At 41.5% G+C, this 14,318-nt stretch overlaps 1 protein-coding gene across 1 annotated transcript in view; it reads left to right on the top strand.

Moving 5' to 3' along the window:
* Positions 1-645: 645 nt before the first annotated feature.
* Positions 646-14,318, top strand: part of LOC134612482 (UDP-glucuronosyltransferase 3A1-like) — a 28,389-nt gene continuing 14,716 nt past the window's right edge. Inside the window, exons 1-2 of the mRNA XM_063456853.1 lie at positions 646-782; positions 5,847-5,948. Coding sequence (XP_063312923.1) covers positions 689-782; positions 5,847-5,948 — 196 coding nt within the window. The 5' untranslated portion in view covers positions 646-688. The remainder of the gene's footprint in view (positions 783-5,846; positions 5,949-14,318) is intronic.

Genomic DNA, 14,318 nt, shown 5'->3' with positions numbered 1-14,318 from the left:
AATTTCCTTGCAGTACTAGGACAACGTCCATTGGTTGTCTACCAGACAGCCACTAGAGGCACTTCTGGGAGGTTAGGCAACTTTGGTTTGCCTAACAGACTCTGGACATCCTCACACCCTGCATGAAGACATCCAGCATCAGTAAATTACCCATTGGAAAACGAGGAACTAATGCGCTAGTAGCGTTCGCTGCTCATGCACATTAGCTCACGCCTTCAGGTGACATCAGAGGGGGCAGAGTGTCGACCCAGCGGCAAGGTACATCAGCGCTAAAATCGGGTAAGTGCAATAAGGGATTTTTAACCCTTACTATGCTGTAAGAGAGGGGGGCAGCAAGGGAGTTATAGTGCTTGGAATACAACTTTGTATCCCTTTAATCACTAATGCTGTAAGTAGTTAGTCATGGCTGACTTTAATGAAAGCTTTGTAAGTGACAATCAAGGAGGTGTTCCTGCTCTCAAATTTGAAACGTGCACATTTCTATTGAATTCAGCACTCACAAATATGACAGACGCCAGACACAGAGCTAGAGTGCTCGATGTGTCTGCAGTGTTACTTTAACTTATCTGACCTCCCACTTTTTGCAGTCAGAGAGCTGGTCATGTTTTTTTTTTTTTTTTTTTTAAACACAGTCCCACTGTGGGCTCTGTGAGTGATTGTAACTAGTTGCAGCACACATTGTACCAGAATGGCTGCATGCAGAAAGTCCATCATTTTTGTCTTTTTCATACAACAGTTTCTCCTGTTACATGGAGCCAAGATTCTCACTATGTGCTTTATGGGTAAGTCCTTGTTTTAACAAACTCGGTAATTCATTTTCTTTTCCTATTCTTAGTTTTTCACTAAATTTGAAAGCTGAGATCTTCCCTTGGTAAAAGGAAATGTTTCCAGGACACACTGCACATCCCATGATAGCTGCTTCCAGCACGAGTGTAGGAAGCGGGGGAGATGGAGGGGACGTATAACCCCAGGAAATCTAGCGATGTGAGAAGCTAAGTAAGATCCACTCAGTGATGATGGTGTCGCTTTTAAAATCAGATGGAGTTTATTCACTAAACTCTAAATTATACCGAATTGAAATTTGAATGGTAAAATCTAACCATAAATAATATCAGATTTGAAAACAATATCTACAATGTAGCTACAGTCACAGATTTGACGTATTATCTTGGATCGTGCCATTCTGATTTAATTTTGTTGCAATTTATAGTTTAGTGAACACGTCCTCACTGTCCTCTCCACATAGCTAGTAAAACAATTTATATTTCAACAAGATGTCTGTATATCACTGGAAAGACCTGTACACGATAATTGATTTTTGTAAAAAAAAAAGCAGATTTTTGTCTGATGCCACATGGATTTAAAAAAAAAATAAAAAATTGTGTGCAAAATACCTAACTAAATTACTTAATTATTGCAAGGACTATTTATATTATAGTATCAACCCTTTGTCTCCCCTTTCCGTGAGGAAGAGAGATTAACAGGTTAGGGAATGCACAAAAGAATCTATAATTCCCATGGTTTCACCATTCACATGAGATTATGAATTAAAGGAATATTGGAATGTGATGACCGCTTCCTTTCTGTAAAAGGAATGATCGTTCATCCATAAATGTAAGTGTATGGAGAATCCCCTGTGCTCTGATAATGCTCACTGCTTGTTCTGTGTGAGTGAATAGGAAGTCAGGGCTTGGCTGGCATAGCTCAGACAGTTGTATTATCATTTCAAATGAGATTACAAAGAAACTTCAGCCATAACTATCCTATTCGTTAAGAAGTTATTTCTTCTACTGCGTTACTAGACAAAAAGCTGGATGTGTCATTTTAAAAATGTCCCTTTAAATAAATTATGAATGATTTTCTAAGGATACTTCCCGGGTAAGATACACAAACGACATACATTGAACAAACCGTTACATTTTCAAAGTTTTCTATTATTGTCCTTTTCAAATTAATATATTCAGTATTCAGACTGCCCCTATTTATAATATCTGAACTACATCCTGACGGTCAGCTCTGGATCCGCATGGCATGTCCATACTTAGCCCTTTCAGTGCCGTGCACAGGGGACTGGGAGTAATATGCGCAAAAGACAATAAGAGGGTTAAACGTACACAGAAATCATGATATGGTAAAGTTTTTTGTTGTTTATTAACTAAACCGCAGATTGTAGTAAATTGTAAACTGAGCTGCAAAGTTCACACAAAAAAATAAATAAAAAAAAGTGCAAGCTGTGACTATAGAAGAGTTAGATCATTTGTTTGTCAGCACTTTTTGCTTACATTGTGTAGCTCAGGTATTAACACGCTAGGATTCAGTGATGAACTCCCAGTGCGGTGATTGATACACAAATGGTACATCTAGTTTTACAGGAAGAACTCCTACTTATGGCTCTCTTTCAAACCAAGGGCTATTCAACTTATTCTAGTAATAATAATAATTCCATGTGTTATCTTTTACCCACTGAGGCAGCCTGTATGTGCGTGATAGTCTCTCTAGTAACCAAACCTACACACCCGGCTCACTAGGTAACTAATAACGATAACTTCATTCAGGACAGATTTGCAACATTCCAGAACTAAATAACCATCTGAATACGTGAAGCTCTCATTCATTCTTTGAGATCTGCTGGCTGAAATTGGAACCATTTTACTTACTAAGGATCTAGGTGAACTGTGCATATTGGGGTTCACTAATTTAAAAGATTACTCCAAGTACCATGTCCACTTCAGTGATATGAAATGGTCGTGGTGCCTTAAGTCTGTATGTGCAGCATTTCACTATAAAACCCTGCACATACTACGGTACGTTTTCTATGTAATTCTACCTCCGACACCATCATTGGGGCATCCTTAGCAGGGCCGGTGCAAGGATTTTTGCCGCCCTAGGCAAAAGTAAATTTTCCCGCTCCCCCTCATGTGACATCACAATGCCCCACCCATTTGATCTGCCATGTTAACTAACGCTAGTGCTGCAGTGCCGCCGTGTTTACATTAAAAGGCCTGCAGGGACAGGCTATGGACACCAGAACCACTACATTAAGCTGAGGTGGTTCTGGGGACTATAGTGTTTTTTTAATGTGAGGTAAATTAGAGATTAGTGCCACGAATAATATGCTAGATTGCCTACTTACAACCAGATGAGGATGATGATGGGCTCTAGCTGCAGTCTGGCTCCACTGGTCTGGTGTATAACAGGATCTCTGGAGGCTGTTTGTAACTGTGGTCACAAAAATCAATGTTCTGGGAGAACGGGAAGCAGCTTCATTTTTTTGGGGCCCTTTACACATCTCAAGGTCTGGGCCCCAGGGTCCACCTTCATGTTCCACCAATGAGTTTGTTCACAGGGGGTGGAGTGTGTAGGGGATGTCCTGATATGTGTGTAAGGAATGCATTGTGTGAATCTGTGTTTGTATGTGTAAGGGCTGCAAGGTGTGTTTCTGTGTATGTAAGGGATGCAGTGTGTGCGTCTGTAAGGGGTGCATCCCGCCCCGTTTCAAATTCTTTCTCCCACCCTCCCAGTCAATTTCTTTCTCCCCCCCACTCCCTGTCAATTTCGTTCTCCCCCTCCCTGTCAATTTCTTTCTCCCCCTCCCTGTCAATTTCTTTCTCCCCCTCCCTGTCAATTTCTTTCTCCTCCTCCCTGTCAATGTCTTTCTCCCCCTCCCTGTCAATTTCTTTCTCCCCCCTGTCAATTTCTTTCTCCCCCCCCGTCAATTTCTTTCTCCCCCTCCCTGTCAATGTCTTTCTACCCACCGTCAATTTATTCCCCCCGTCAATTTATTTCTCCCCCCATCCCTGTCAATTTATTTCTCCCCCCCTGTCAATTTATTTCTCACCCCATTAATTTCTCCCCTCCCTGTCAATTTATTTCTCTCCCCTCCCCTACCTCTGTTGTAGCGTGGCCGAGCCCTGTATGGTCCGCGGGTACAGGGTGCTTTTGTTTCCTGTACCCAGCCGGAGTGATAGGAAGGTGCACACTCAGTGTGCACTTCCTGTTAGTCCGGCCGGGTACAGGAGACAGATGCTCCCTGTACCCGCGGACCATACAGGGCTCGGCCACGCTACAGTGAGGGAGTGACAGGAGGGAGCGCTGAGCGCTTTCCTCCTGTCAGACCCTCTCTTCATGCTGCGCCCGGGCGGTGAGCCCTCATGGACGCACCAGCCCGGGCAAAGCTGCAGCCGCCTGAGGCTCTATACAGAGCGCTCGGGTGGCTGCAGCATGAGGGGGGCCGGCGCTCCTGGTGACGCCCCTTTCCAAGGGGCACCCTAGGCGGCTGCCTAGTCCGCCTAACAGGTAGCGCCGGCCCTGATCCTTAGGCAGCCTGGAACAACTGGATACTGTCCATACTGTGCATATTTTTATGCAGAGAGGAGCATTCATTGGCTAAGAGCGACGCTGATGCTCTCACCTAATGAATGGCCAGTGGGATTGGCATCCAGCTTGTGCAGCTCTGCAGAAGTCGGATATCACAAGCTTTAGCCAGCTAAACAGGGGTCCCAGCGCCCGGTAGTGACTGAGGTAAGAGAGGAAACTTTGTAAAATGGTTGTTTTAATGACTGGAGTAACTCTTCAATATTTAGCCAATGTCACACAGACTACCAATAAGCATGGTGTATTTAGTTTTCAATAGATAATTGTGAACTTTGGCAAAAGTCAGCTGTATGTAAACAGTAAGGACAACTTGCTTTGATGATGGAGTGTGCATGTACTGAGCACATTTTTTATAGTGACTTGGTGGAGTTGGAGCCCCTACTCTGCCTCATATATATCATCTGATTGAGGATTATATCAGTTTTTCATAAAGACACTATCTGAAACAAAATTTTTAAAGGAACACTCCAAGCACGTTGTCGTGGTTATTATACAAGGAATGCCTTGGCCCACCCCTCCAACAATGCAAGTAGTCAATCAATTTTAGAATGAGTGGTGCTCAGCGGACTCCAGCTAAGAATCACGCCGCACTAAAATGATTTGACTACTGTTGTCTCAGGTAAGAAGTCACAGTGCGCTAAAATTTTTGACTATCATAACCACAACAGCATGTTGTCGTGGTTATGGTACTTGGAATGTTACATTAAGCTACAAAGCAGTTAATGTTTTTATCTTTTGCAGCAAGATGTTCTTCTGTATTTCATACTACATTCTAGGGACCTGACTGAGCTTAAAAGATATTAAAAACAACAAAATATACAGATCATTAAAGAGACACTATAGTCACCAGAACAATGATAGCTTAATGTAGTTGTTATGGTGACTATAGTATGTCCCTGCAGGCATTTTAATGTAAATACTGCATTTTCAGAGAAAAGGCAAATCTTACATTACTGCCCAGGGACACCTCTAGTGGTAATAGCTCAGACGGTCACTAGAGGTGTTTCCTGGGTTGTTCAGCACTGACGTTAAGTATCTCCACACTCTTCATGGAGATGCTGAATGTTCCCCATAGAGATTCAGTGATCGCCTCCCAATGCTTTCCTACGATGATGTCACCTATAAGGGCGGGGGTAGAGCCATGCGCGGGGGTAGAGCCATGCGCGGGGGTAGAGCCATGCAGCCCTGGAATAAAGGTACTTTTGAAAAATAAATTTTACTTATTTAACGGGGCAATGGAGCCGGCAACCTAAAGTGTTTTTACTGTAGTGTCAGGTATACACTTTAAGTACAAGGTACACTGAAATGTATAGTCATACATGACAAACCCATGTCCATGACTGTGTTTAAGTAACGTTGTTATATAAAAAAGGGCAAACAACAGTTAAAGCAGAGACCAGCATGAATTTTATGTGGGTGCATTTTATTCAAAGTCATTTCCTGAGCTATCCTATTGATTTTATCTTTATTAGGTGGAAGTCATTACCTCCTGGTGGATGAGATTTCTCGCATTCTGCACAGAAATGGCCATGAAGTGAGGATGTTCTTTCAGATGGGAGAAGGACTACTACCAGGCATGTAACCTGTGTTGAAGGTGCACACATTCTCAAAGCAGGGATTTTAAAGGGTCACTGTAGGCACTGTAACTGCTTCTTATTGAAGTGGTTATAGTGTCTGGAGTTCCCTGCCTTCCCTCCATTCAACATTATCATTTTTAATGTTTTCATGCCAAACAAGAGTCACCAGCCCTTTTTAGTTACTAACCGACATTTTCTTACAAATTATACAAACAATCTAAACTGCTGAGCTTAAACCTTTGTTTATTAACCCTTCTATTACCAGACAGCAAGCTTATCCAATATATCAGTTGGATTGCAGTGTTTTGCATTTTAGCATTACATAGCTATGTGGATATTTGCCACAATGTCATAAGTAGGGGGTTGGACTGTTGGTGGCCAGGTACCCGTATTTATTGTTAAACTGCTCAAAAATAGATTAACACTGGACGGAGGGACAGTGTCAGAGGAATCCAGGATCTATAATTATTTCAATGAGTGCCTACGGTGTCCCTTTAATAGTCGGTTAATTTAGTGCAACTCTCACGTCTCACGCATCGGCACTCTCTTTGATATTATATTTCACCTTTAAGAATGGGGGATTAAGAGGACATCTTTGAATACTTGCCGTTGGTTTAGATTAATGCAAGCAGATTAAAGCAGGGGGCTGCCTTGATGCAGCAGGCTGGGGGGAGTGTCTAGATAGAGGGGATATGGGGGGATTCTACCCTTTAGTTTATATCTACAGAAGTTGATCCCCTTCCTACATATTGATCATTTAGACCAGTGCTCCTCAACCCTCTCCTCAAGGCACACCCAACATTCCAGGATTTAAGGTGTGTCTAAGGCAGGGGTTACCAGTTAATTTTTCCCATGGAACCCTTTGACATAGTATACCAACATCGTGGAATACCCGAAAAAAATGTGTGCTGTAGCACAAACCTTTTAATAAGTGTTTTTTTTTTATTATAATTTTAAAATATTTTGCTCATAAACAGTCTAGTCTTATGATACTCCTGAAGCTTTTGCTTAAAAAAGGCAATGTCTTTATCTTTGTACTCTGCGTGGTTTTGCTCAAAATGACGACATCATTTAGCAGGTGCTAACGAATGGTTTGGCAATATTTTCTTGCAAAGTGAGCATTGTGCTTGAGGAATACTTGTATTTTTGGCACTTGTGAATCCAACTTTTAAGTAGCTGTCCTAATATTTTCATTCTTTGTTTGAGAAGATTGGGTAGCATTGGCTTTGACTTGCCACTTGTCTCTGCTCTTTGAGGAACAGTTGATTTAACTATATCGGACCTGTTTTCTTGATTACGTGTTGTATCGTCTTTCTCAGTTTCTATAAGTGTCGAACAGTTAGAAGTAGTAATATTTTTTCTCTTGATAGTTCCTTGTTTTAACTAGATGTCCAAATGTATGGTTGTTGGTTTAAAAAACAAACAAACAGAAAAACATTTCTCTAACCTGAAAAAATACCGATCTCACTACCTGACTGCAATGGATGCGTTTTTTATAAAGCTCTTAGAAAGAAATGAACATAAGCAGGATTTTGACTCAGTCTTGGAGTAAAGAGAACACTTTACTACAGATTTCACTACCTGACTGCAAAGAACGCTGTTTTGTTAACAGCTCTTAGAAAGAAAATTTTGGGGTATATCACAGATTTCTACTGATAGTAGGCAGAAAAAAAAAAGAAAAAAAAATGTTTCTGAAAAAAAAAATATATGAAATATTAAAAGAAATGCCACCCACATATGAGATTAACACATAAGGATTAACTGCAAAATATTGTGGCTAAGGAAATGCCCAGCATGTGAAGGTGGGCAATCTGCTGGTCTATTAAGAGTTTGGCAGGATTGTAAAAGGATGAAAGTGAAAGGACCTCTGTAAGGTTAACTATATTCTGATCAGCCACAACATTAAAACCACCTGCCTAATATCATGTACATGGGCGTCCGCAGGAATTTTTCCAGGGGGGGGGGGGGGGGCATAATTGTAATGACATCCATGCTTGGCCCCTTTTTGACAGTGTCATGAAAGGGAAGGAGCATAGTCATTTTCACATAAAGCCAGGGTGAATAGCTTTTTTACAACTATGATGTCAGGAATATATGTTTGTATTCCTGACACTATAGTGTTCCTTTAATCAGATTTAAGAAACATTCTGGTCACCATAACAACTAAATGAAAATGCTATGATGCAAGGAGGCCTCTGGGCGCTCTCTTTCCTTTAAGGGGTGAAACCACTCTCAAATGGTTTACCCCCAAAGGCTTCCTCCAGCTCTAGATCTCCAGGTCGCTCAGTGGTATTCAGCTTCTTAAACGGAGTGTCAGGAAGTGCAGATCGACGTCAGGCATGGGTTCAGCTGATTGGCTAGAATGGTCAGCTGACGCTCTAAGCCAACCGCTAGTTCCTGATTCATAAACATGTTTATGTTTTCATGAATGGGGAGCTACTGATTGGCTTAGAGTGCCAGCTGACCCTCTAGCCAATCAGCGGCACCCCTGCCCAGCGGCCCTCTGTGTTTCCTGACACTCAGTAAATTGAAGTGAACACATTAACACTGATATTTAAAAAAAAACAAAAAAAACCTGGGGAGATGAGAAGGTCCAAAGTTTCCCTGCCAGGCCCAGGTACCAAAGCCTTATGATGTGGTGTCCAGAATGAAGTGCTCCAATCTAATTTTCTTCTCCTTCATTTGACACAGTCTTCTTTTTCTTCTTAGGCTCCTTCTGCAGAGGCAGCTCTAGACTTTATGAGGCCTTAGGCCAGGCCGGGACTGGCCATCGGGCACACCGGGCAAATGCCCGGTGGGCCGCGGTGGCCAGGGGCCGAGGCCGGCAGGGAGATCACAGGATCTCTCCTGCCAGTCTATGCAGGGCCGGCACTATCCTATCGCCGGCCCTGCAGTAGTCCATGGCGGGCCGGTGGGGAGATCAAAGATCTCCCTCACCGGCCCACCTGCAGTCCAACGCGGCCACCGGCGGGTAGAGAGGGAGGGAGCCAGCCTGCCTGGAGAGGAACCCGGCGTAGCTCTATCTTGCAGCTACGCCGGGTTCCTCTCGCGAGATCCGGAGCGTTGCCATGGCAACGACCGGATCTTGCGAGAGTGAACTCTAGCCCGCAGGCTAGAGTTCACTCACCACTGGACCACCAGGGATGAAAGAGTGCTGGTCCCCCCCTCCCAGATACCACAATGCCGGTCCCCCCCTCCCAGGCTAAAAGGTAAGACGGGAGGGGGGGACATAATGCCTGTTATTTTATTTGTTTATTTACCCCCCCCCCACACACACACACAATCCATTCTAACATTTATACACAGCAGCATTCTCACACCCATCACACTCAGCACTCTCACACATCATACACAGCACTCTCACACACATCATACACAGCACTCTCACACACATCATACACAGCACTCCCACACTCAGCACTCTCACACACATCATACACAGTACTCACACACATCATACAAAGCACTCTCACACACCGCACTGTCACACACAGCACTCTCACACTCAGCACTGTCACACCCATCACACACAGCACTCTCACACACATCATACACAGCACTCTCACACACATCATACACAGCACTCTCACACACATCATACACAGCACTCTCACACACATCATACACAGCACTCTCACACACATCATACACAGCACTCTCACACACATCATACACAGCACTCCCACACTCAGCACTGTGGTGACATTCTGTCATCAAACTAACATGGTGACCAGGGGTCATGTGATCAAGTTCATGTAGATCTTTCTTACAGGGGGATAAGCTTTACCCTTTGATATGTTAAGTAGGTAATTCAATACCTTTACAAGTCAGGAGAGAGATAGCCACTCCTCTCTATCTTCATTCCTCTCTGTTCCTTCTTGGCTGTGCTACTGAGCAGACGCCATGTGCTATCTTGGTGAACCATGTTATACTCTGCTGCTTCCTTTTTTTCCTTGGTGAATGTGATGTTGGACTTGCAGCAGTGAGCCATTACTAGATGTGAAGGCCTAACCGTGGGTGAGATCAAACGTGTGGGGAAAGGGGTTACTATATAGATAGATAGATTTAAAAGGGTTGTTGCTCCGTGGGTCTGGGCTGTGTGTTATACATTTATAGTATTGTGTGTTGCCTTCTAAATAAATACCTTTTCATGTAGACGAACCTTGTGTAATATTTATATTAATTTGGTGATACACCACATATGGCGACCAACGAATTTTAGACTTCTACAAAGGTTATTTATGAGGTAATAACACATTAATAGATAGTCAGATTTACTTTTTGGGGAGGAAAAAAAAAAAAAAAAAAAAAAAAAAAAGTACTTTGTTTAATTATCCTCTGCATGGGAAATCCAGGGCTGATTGTGTTTGGAGTCTAGTTCAGGCCTCCATTTTAATGTACCAGATTAGGCATCAGGCCTCCATTTTAATATACCAGATTAGGCATCAGGCCTCAATTTTGAATATATGTTTCAAATATCTGAGTTGAGTTTTATTGGGTTTTTGGCTATCAGAGTACAGGCCTAGCCCTGCATTATAATAGGCTTGCATGCTGCTTCTTTTTTGTATTTGAATGCTGATTTGATTCTTTATACAAGCTTGGGCATCAGGCCTCAATTTTGAATAGAGTATTAGTCTTTTTGCGTGTTTCAAATATCTGAGTTTGTTGTGTTTAGACTACCATAGTTCAGGCCTAGTAGTTTTTAAGGCCTTCATTATCAGAGTACAGGCCTAGCCCTGCATTTTAACACACTATAGTAGGCTTCCATGCGGTTTCTTTTTGTATTCGAATGCGGATTAGTTTTTTTGTGTGTTTTCTCAGGCCTTCATTTTATTTTATTTTAATACACTACCAGCATAGGCCTCAATGTTGAACATACTATTGTTTTTTGTGTGTTTCATATATTTAAGGTTGAGTTTTGTTGTGTTTTGGCTATCATAGTACAGGCCTAAAAAAAAATAAAAAAAAAAATGTTTAATTTTTTTCAGGCCTGCATTTTAATACACTATAGGCTTCCATACTTTATACTTTTTTTGTGTGTCTTGAATAATCTAGTTTAGGTACCTACCCTCCAAGCCTTGCTATTATATTTTAATATGCTAATTTGGGCTAATTTACTGGTTTTGAAGTTAATTAGCAAGTATTACCTTCACCATACTAAGGTAAATATAATTTGCATTGTGTTTACATGATAAAGGTATTGGGGCTAATACAGTGTGTTGGCTACTGTTTAGCCAGGTTAACATTTACATTTTTACACTGGAGTGTGTTTAATAGAAAATGAACAGTTTGTATTTGAGGTAAATATTATGAAGTAAAGGTGCCTATGTTAGATTGTTATATGGTTGGGAATTATCATTGTGCTGAAGTTACAGTCAGGTATTTTCCAGTTCCCATCTCTTCCTTTAAGTCATTCTGTTTATTTGTAACTCCCTCCTCCTCCCCCCTACTGCACTTAAACAAAGGCAAAAGGGTGGTTTTGTGTTTTGCTTTCTGTGGGCATTTGTTGTATTGAAACTGTGAAGTTTTTTTCTTAAAAGACAAGAGTTTGTTTGAATAGGTTAATGTAATTAAGTTTCTCAAATGGTTTAATCTCTTTGGAGCCAGTTTCAGTTTTTTTTTAAATTAATCCCATTGTTAAAGACTCAGGGAGAGCTCAGTTTTAAAATGTCATTTCTGGGTACTAAGTATTTTTCTGTAGAAGTACTAGAGTACTTCAAGAATGACATTGACAAACATGGTGGACCATATGAGCTTCCAGAACCAGCAGGCCCCAATTGTGGAAAATATAAAGGTTTTATGGATGTTTTGACACAGATTGTTACTAATAAAAAGTGCAATATTAAGAAAAGGAAAAGCTTGGTGGCACAAGCGGTTGTTGCTGCAATAGGGGGTTTGGCAAGCATGGTACTCGAATTGCAGCAAGCTAATTTAGTAACCACTAATAAAATGGAAGATGCTCTTGATGAAAGAAATTGTTTTAAAATAGCTGCCCTAAGAACAAACAAAATGATTGAGGGGTTGGAAAAGGAGTTAAGAGAAATAGAACAACAGAGAGATGCATATAGTGCTAAGATCACTGAACTCCAAGACCTAGTCATGGAATATAAAATGAAAATTAAAGAAAACACAAATAAATGGGATAAGGAGATTCCTAGAGTATGCCCAGGCCAGTCGTATTTTATTAAAGAACCAGTAGTGGGAACAAAACACAATGGAAATGTGCCAATTGTGAATTGTGTCCCACAAGCCCCTATAATAATAACTGAACATTTTAATGTAAGAGAAATGCCTACTAGCTTCTCTAGACAGACAAGGACTATGTCAATCACAGACAAAGATAATTTCCAGAAATGGTGGGGAAGTATGCCAACTGACGACTTTAACACCTTTACACATTGGTTTATGAGGGGAGCAAATAGAGCGAAAAAAGGAGGTCTTAACTTAGAAGAATGGACAGAACTGTTAGAATATGCTATGGGTCCTTTGGCTAGCATACTATTTGGATTTAATAACAGTGTGTCTGATCAGGCAGGAAGAATTGCTGCAACAAATTTCTATTTACTCAGCATTGAGAAAGAAATTGCGAATATTACGATGAGGCCAGCAGATGGTCCTAGAGAGGTAGCTCAAAGGATATTGTTCTGGTATACGCTACGCCAACCTCAGCAGCCTCTGGTCTTGGGCTCACCAGAACACATTGCTAAAGTAATGGAAGCCCTTCCCTGGGAGTGTCAAGAATTTGTGAGGCTTTTTGATCCAACATTAGCAGACTTAGAAATGGTACTAACTAGAGCTGACAATTGGTGGATCAAGCATCCTTCCTCAGAACAGGCCTTCTCTGTTTCAGCCATAAGAACATTCAAGGTTGACTCTGGTAGAGATATAAATGGTAAATGGAGAAGCCAGAGGTGGGATGTACCCCAGAACAAGAGGGATAATGAGAACTGGAGACCAAAACAGGACTTTGACAAAAGATGGAGAGATCCACAGAGGGACCATAGGAATAGGGACAGTGCTAATGGAAGTAATGTAATGGGAGAGAATTGGAGAAATAGATGGGAGGGGCCTAAGGTAATCAATAATAATTGGAATAATAAAAATACCTGGGAGAGGCTAAAAAGGACAGATAATCACAATTGGGGAGAAAAACGGAGAAACAACAGGAACAGTTATTGGGAGAATAATTGGAGAAGGAACCATAGATGGGATGAGCATCAGACCAATAGACGGGACTGGGATCATTGGAGGAATAAAGAAGGGAATAGAGACTACTGGGACCTAAAGAGACAGACTGAAAGATTGGAGGCAGATGTGAAAGCACTGAGGGAACAGATGAGAGAGGAGGAAAAGATTGTTCAATTGGGGGGTCCCAGCAATCAATAACTCTCATAATTTTTGTATCTCTCTACATCTGTATGTATGTTTGTTTTTCTTTTGTTTTGATTCTTTCTCTGAGTTTTCCAGTCTCCCATATAGCTATACATTTCTAATGATGAGATCTAGTGTTCCCACAGAGCAAGGCAAAGAGGATGATGATGTGTGTCAACAGAAGATTGTGGTGGATCCTTGTTACAGGATGGATAAGTATAAGCTGTATCACAGTAGGGATGGGAGACAGGCAATGCGGGCAGAAGATACTCCAAATAAGGGAGTCAGTTTAAAAAGATTAGTCTACATTTTAATAATCCTTCTATTCTTCCAAGGTGTCCGGAACAACGGCGGCAGTGGTTTAGGCAAAGCAGGGAGTCAGGAAAAACTGGACATATTTGCAGCCCTTCTGGGAGGAATCGGAACTGGATTAAGAATATGGAATTCCGCAAATATCACATCCAGTCCTACACACTCTACAAACTCTGCCACTAGTAAATTGCACATACATACATATTTAACACACACACACACACACACATTGACCTAAATTTCTTTTTTTTGTTTTGTTTTGTTTTTTTGACAAATTTGAATTGACAGCCATAGGAAAGTACAGGAGAACTTATGTCGCTGAGGGAACTATTCCGGAGGGACGGTGGGTTGAATTTCTCCTGTATATCAGGTTTTTGCTCCCACTAGGTTCTCTTGTACTAGAGGGATAACTAGATAACGGAGCAACATAGATGAAGAAAAAGTGGGGGAATGTGGGGTGATGCAACCCCTATTTGACTGTTTTCTTTTACCTTACTCATCTCACTCACACTAATTCCTGTGCTCCCCTTTCCTACTTCAGATCTCATAGTTTAGATAGATAAGAGGGAAATATTATTATTTTTAAATGTGCTCAACATAAGAGAAGAAAAAGTGAGGGAATGTGGTGACATTCTGTCATCAAACTAACATGGTGACCAGGGGTCATGTGATCAAGTTCATGTA

This window comes from Pelobates fuscus, chromosome 5 (assembly GCF_036172605.1).
Source record: "Pelobates fuscus isolate aPelFus1 chromosome 5, aPelFus1.pri, whole genome shotgun sequence".
Lineage (NCBI taxonomy): Eukaryota > Metazoa > Chordata > Amphibia > Anura > Pelobatidae > Pelobates > Pelobates fuscus.
This window is presented reverse-complemented; position numbering and strand designations above follow the sequence as displayed.